The 6,461-nt window shown below is 46.1% G+C and overlaps 1 protein-coding gene across 1 annotated transcript; it reads right to left on the bottom strand.

Moving 5' to 3' along the window:
* Positions 1-781: 781 nt before the first annotated feature.
* LOC124284932 (pollen-specific leucine-rich repeat extensin-like protein 1) lies at positions 782-6,234 on the bottom strand. Its single transcript, XM_046721065.1, has 5 exons — positions 6,217-6,234; positions 4,094-4,756; positions 2,694-3,957; positions 1,743-2,146; positions 782-1,138 (listed from the first exon to the last, which is right to left on the bottom strand). Exons 1-5 carry the CDS (start codon positions 6,232-6,234, stop codon positions 782-784), a joined length of 2,706 nt encoding a protein of 901 aa, XP_046577021.1.
* Positions 6,235-6,461: the final 227 nt, after the last annotated feature.

Consider the following 6,461-nt stretch of genomic DNA (forward strand, 5'->3'; position numbering starts at 1 on the left):
CACTGACTTGGTTGACACGTGTCATCGGTTCCCAATTGCGCAGATCGATGCTCATGCTGTTGATCACTGGATTGTCTGGTCCAGACTCCATTATTTACAAACCGCCGCCATATAGCTGGAATATTGCTGAGTGCGGCGTAAAACTAAACTCACTGACTCACAATCCATTCTAAACTCTGTCAACCATATAGCTGGAATATTGCTTAGCGCTTCGTAAAACTAAACTCACTCACTCAAGTCAACACTGATCTTGCCACCGTTGTCATCTGTTTAAAGTTCAACTTGACACTAAATTCCTGATATAATAACCAGCATGTAGAAAATATCCAACTCCAGTCCATAATACCAAAGCAACAGATTTTGTTGATTTTTTATTACTTAAATATACATACTGATCGAACTGTATGAATAAAAATCCGTAGCAAAAATAAATATGTTGAATAAATTAAAACACATGTACAAATACGCATGCACATGTTATATGGGGGGATTGCACTTGGTTGCTAATAAATACTACAATAATAGGAACTTAATACGACAGTTGTACAAATTAGCTAAGAGATAAACTAAAGTAAATGTTAGTCACATAGCAGATAGTTGCTCTAAAACTACAAACACGTTAGCACAAGAATGTACACATTGTTGACAAGGATGATTTTTCTGCCCCAAATATACTTCAATGTCTATTAGTCACTATACGATGTTTAGCACTTGTGGGTTTTCAATTAGTGGTAAGTACGTCACACGCGTCGTAGACGATGTTGCAATGACGTCGCTTGAGTTACTGCTGCTTGTGGGCTATGAATGAATACAGCCTCTGGACCTGACTCTGTTGGGGGGTTAGTTGTTGGTGGGGGAAGGTCGGATGCTGGTTTGGGGCACCGGGTAGAGACCCCCCTGGGTGCATCATAGAGCCAGGGGCACCTTGGGGGTAAGGGAAGATTGGGCGTGGCATCATCTGGGTTGCCTGTCCGGGGGCCATCATGGCGTTCGGTGGGAGGAAGGAGTACGGGGATGCGGCCGACATGAGAGCTGACATAGGCTGGGCGCTGTACGGATTCACTTGCGGTAATGGGGTTGACTGCTTGTTCTGTTTAGCTTGGCGTCTCATCCGGGCACGTTTGTTCTGGAACCACACCTGGAGCAGGACCGAAATGTTTCATGAAGAGGATATAATAAGCAGGAAACGGGATACATCAAGAAAATGTTATCGTAATAATGATATTTTATGTTACAAACGAGTGGGTGAGTACTGCTTTACACCGCTTTTAGCAATATTCCAGCAATATCATGGCGGGGGACACCAGACACCGGCTTCACACAGTGTACCCATATAGGGATCGAACCCGGGTCTTCAGCATGGCGAGAGGACGCTTTAACCATTAAGCTACCCCTCGGCCCCTGTTACAAACGAGCGAGTGAGTTCAGTTTTACGCAGCTTTTAGCAATACTCCAACAATATCACCGCTGGGGATACCAGAAATGGGCATCACACATTGTACCCATGTGGGGAATCGAACCCAGGTCATCGGCGTGACGAGAGAACGCTTTAACCACTAGGCTATCCCACAGCTCCTATACAAACGAAAGACACTAAGGAAACTAAGAAGTTGCTTAGCAACGTAAAGAAAATATCAGATGCTAACCTTTCATATGAACTAAAGCTTAGTCGACTGCGTTCGTCACCCATACAGATTCACTTACAAATACATGTCTCAGGTAGTTTCAGTGACATAACTTACCCTCAGCCGCTGGTCAGGGATGTCCAGTTCTCTGGCCAGTCTGTCTATGGTGTCACACTCAGGGTAGGGGTTCTCCATGTAGACCCTCTCCAGCGCCCGAAGCTGACCAGGGGTGTAGCTGGTGCGAGACTTCTTCTTGTAGGACCCCATGTCAGGGTCGGGGTTGGGCCTCTTGCTCCTGGGGGCGCCAGTAGACGACGAGGATGATGCCGTGGAGGAGATGGAGGTGTCGCAGATGGAGCTGGTAGATGAACACCTGGATCTCATCAAGGAGGTGTCACTCAGACTGGAGTTAGAGTCCTCCATACAGGGTAGCTGTGATGTGGTGAGCTCGGGACTACTTCTGGATTCAATGGATGAGGATGGAGAGTCAGTACTGGAGTTGACGTCGATAGCAGAGTCATCTGAAAGGACGATGAAAAATAGAATCGTTATATTATTCTTGAGTTCTTAGTACGAGATTTGACTCTACTCTCTTGTGTGATGGTCTACCTGTATGTCGTTAACACTTCAAGTACGGTGAGTGAGTTTAGTTTTACGCAATATTTCAGCAATATCACGGCGGGGGACACCAGAAATGGGCTTCACGCATTCTATCCGTTTGGGGAATCGAACACGGGTCTTCGGCGTGACGAGCGAACACTTTAACCACTAGGCTACCCCACCGTCCCCATTTCAAGTACAAATACGATTAAATACTTGGGGTGGAAAGGGTGCCCAGCGACCCCTGGCGGTCTTTATAACTGAAATGCTAGTCGTTATGTTACAATAGGTGACCAGCCACATATGACTTCGTACCAATAGAGCGTTTGTCGTTACTTGTTTGACATGCCCAGTTTCAATTATTTGTAGGTCTCTGTGATATATGTCATACTTTGTTGACGATCACATGAAACATCTGTACACCCTCTACCGTTATTGCTTTCTTAAAAGAGAATCCATTGAACATACCTTTCCCAGTACATGTTGGACTCGGGTTTGAATCTGGGGATGATGAGAAGGGAGGTAACTGCGTGTTGCCTACTGGTATCTGCTGGGTGAAGAAACTGGGCGACATGAAGATGTTGTTGGAGAAGATGGATGGGTTGACGGGATCCCGCTTCTCTGGTGTTGGTTGAGCTGGAACGTTGGACGGTAGACTCGCAGTGAAGGCATCTGGTGGTTTTGATTGGTCGTGGAGCCTGGAAACCATGTGCTGGTGCTGGAGGTTCGGTTGACTGTCCATGGACTTCGGGAACTCACTCAGAAAGTAACTCAAAGCATCAGCCTGGCTTTGGAGATGTGGTTCTGCTTTTACTGTCGGGACGGGTGACTCCTCTTGTGGGGGCTGCTTATCGTTGGATTCAGACGGGACCTTTTCTTCTGTAGAGACTTGTGGCATTTGTGGTTTGGGATCTGATGCAAATCCTGAGATAAGGCTTGAGTTAAATGGGTGCTGGAAGGGCTGGCTGTAGGGTGTACTGTTGACCCAGGGTAGGGAACCGGGTGGAAACATTGGCGGGTATCCGTTGGTGAGTCGCACTGGCTTAGGGTGAGCCAAACCACTTGAGGCGATCTTGGCAGATGAGACATGCTGTTCCCAGAAGTTTACTGGATTTGTAGGGGGGTCTTGGTTGGGTAGGGAGCTGTAGGGATGATGTCCCGAACTGGAATCAGATGGAATATTATCGGAAACAGATTGTCGGTCGTCATCGCTGGTGTCGGACTCAGATGACTGGCTGCTGGGTGGTTGAGGGGTGTTGGGCTCGGAGTGCGAGTCCGTGGACTCTCCCTCGTGCAGCAGGAGACGTGTGGAGTGAGTCTGTTGAACTGTTTGGTGAATCGGAGGCTGTGGGACTGCTTGGCCGTAGGCGATGGTTGAGCTGTGGTCAGCTGAGGCCAAGTCGGGCACCTGTCCGTCGTGTTCTGTCTTATGTGGCATCCCAGATAGAGTACTATTGATCAGATTGTTCAGCTGCATCTGGAGGTTGGTTTGGCTGACATTGTCCTCGCCGGCCGGAGACGGGCTTGACTCGGAGACCTTGTCTTGGAAGTGTTGGGTCTCTCTGTTGTCTTTCGGTTCTGCCACACGCTGTGTTGACGGTCGGGCTATGATTGGTTGTACCAGATAGTTGGAGTTACGGAGGCCTGCTGGCAGCTGGGGGTGGTGTTGAGCCAGAAGGGGACTGATGAGGTGACTGGGCTGAGGAACTCGAGTGGGCTGTGGTGCCTTGTGCTGTGACAATGAACTTTGGACTTGGGATAACTGAACAGACTGGGTCTGAGACTGGTGCGCAGACTGGACTTGGGACTCGGGTTCGGACTTGACTTGGCTCTGGATATCAGACTTGGGTTGATCGTGTATGACGGACTGAGATGTAAGCTGGAACGTATTCCAGGGCTGGATGGAATGGTGAATCTGTGTCTGACTGGGAAACGGTCTTATTTGTGGCTGGTTGTTTGATTGTGGGGGGAGGACTTGGCTGCGATTGGGCCTCGGGGGTCTGGGGCTGTTGCTCTGGTTCTATCACTTCTTGATCCCGGGGATGTTCGGACGACTGGGGTTGGTGAGTCACAACTTGTCCGCTTGACTGAAAGTGAGGTAAATGATGCCTGAAGTTGGCGTAATCTGCAGCACAGAACGTGAAGGACTGTCCGGGGTTGCCAAACAACGTATTCTGCACACTCCTTTGAATATCCGTGTGAGAGGGCACCGTCACAGGCGTGTATGTCATGCTGGTGGGAGGAGCGTAAGTCGTGCCAGACGTCGCAGACAGATAATCGCTGTAGAAGGTTGCGGGGGCGACGTCTTTAACAATGTCAGACATCGTGGTGATGTCGTCTATGGTCTTCGCGTCCAGAGTTAGGTGGTCGGTGTTCTGGGTCCAAATCGTCTGCTCGGTTTCCTGGACACGAGGAATGCCCTGTTCAGTGTCGTCTGCTTTGTCGCCCAGAATTGCAAGCCATGGCAGGAGGTCGGAGCTGTTGGTGTAGCTGAAGTGAGGAGCTAGTGACGCTGCAGCGATGGACGGAGGCTGAAACATTAGAGTTCAAGATTTAGATAAATCGGCCGAATATTCGCTTAATGGCGAGTGAGTGTAATTTTACACTGCTTTCGGCAATATTCAAGTAATATCACGGCAGGGACACCTGGGCTCTACACAGTGTAGCCATGTGGGAAATCGAACCCGGGCCTTAGGCATACGAGCGAATGGTTTAACCACTATGCCATCCCACCGCCCTATTCGTTTAATATTACATCGTAATGTCAAAGGTCTTGTATATTGGAAAATATGTAATGTAGAGCACGATTATGTGCATGCTGCGTTGTGTGATCATGTAAAGTGCAAAATACGTAATGAATCTCAAGTGGTGAAGCGTCATTAAATTAGCCATGTACATTTTCAGATATTTGAACGATCAGTTTTACCTCGCAATGTAAAATCCAGGAAACGAGATATTGAGCAGCAATTACAGATTGGTATGATACTATTTCGTATTTTACACAAGTAGCTAACAAAAACATTAATTCTTGGACAAAGTGGAAATATTTTGTATTTCTTTGGTAAGAACGTTTTAATGCAAAATTACGATTGATCTCATTATGAAATTTCTGTACGTGTTATCTTATCATGAAATTCATGATCGGTCCTCTAAAATATTATGTGTGCTGGTCATTTTGAGTTGATCTTGGACAAAAGCTCTGAAGTTGGCGATTCAGTTTTCGTGCTGCATGTCCACGAGCGCATGGAGACAGCATGCATCTCGGGTGTAGGGGTGGTGTCAAAAGCAGAAAGTGATAATTATGACTCGTTTGATATCGCTGACAATGCTTTGATTTGATTTGAGTTCAAACTCTCCCCGGACAAGTTCAGCTATTATGATCATTCAATAATTACACCACTAGAAAATGCTGAACGTGGAAGTGACTCAACTGATGAACTCATTTCGAACGCCACCATTACTGAATCCGACTTACCTGGCAGATGTTGACACCCGCACCTTCGTGATGAGATTGAAACTATAGTCTTTATCTGATAACAATTACCATTGGCCCAAACCAGTGGTTAGTCATATCTTTACTACAAAATTAACCGAATTTATGTTGAAATAGTTTTTGCACTGTTCATGCACACATTACAGAAACAGTCAACGAAAAATATTTTCGGGCAATTTCTGACACAAATTATTGACATCCATTTTTAACCTTGAAGGGAGATAACTCTGGTAAATTCAGTTGCTGTTATGAACAGATACCAAAGATATTTTATCATATTAACAATAAAGTATGTTTATTGGCTTACCTTGTGAAATTGACGATAAAAGTTAACATATTATGTATATGACCAAAATATCCAGCAAACGTATGATGTAATAATCCAGACGTCAGCCTGATGTAAATCCAAGTCAATCCCCAGGAAAGGTCAATACTATTTACATCATGCGCTGTCACCCACATTTTTATTAGCCAATGAAAACCGAAGAGACAACTTACCTCGCAGTGCTCTTCCATTTGGTTGGTCAGAATATTTCAGCTTGAGCAAGTGAGTTGTTTTCGAAGTGTAAGAAATCACAAGTTGAATGCTTGTTGTGAACTCATCTCAAATATTTATACCCAGGAGGACTGTGTTGACATTTTCTCAAACATGTCACTTGGCAGATGAGTAAAATACCTAATGGAGATGATTAGAGTCGTGTTGTAATTGATTGGCGTTTCGCGAATTGCATGAAGTGTGTTGT

Source organism: Haliotis rubra, unplaced genomic scaffold (assembly GCF_003918875.1).
Source record: "Haliotis rubra isolate DU_JTF1 unplaced genomic scaffold, ASM391887v1 Scf349, whole genome shotgun sequence".
Taxonomy (NCBI): Eukaryota; Metazoa; Mollusca; class Gastropoda; order Lepetellida; family Haliotidae; genus Haliotis; species Haliotis rubra.

Excerpts from the sequence above, each read along its gene's own strand:
- LOC124284932 (XM_046721065.1), bottom strand. Across the intron at positions 3,958-4,093 it reads ACGTTCCAGCTTACATCTCA|CACAAGGCACCACAGCCCAC; the intron begins GTCCGTCATACA and ends TCATTGTCACAG. Across the intron at positions 2,147-2,693 it reads TCCAACATGTACTGGGAAAG|ATGACTCTGCTATCGACGTC; the intron begins GTATGTTCAATG and ends TCGTCCTTTCAG.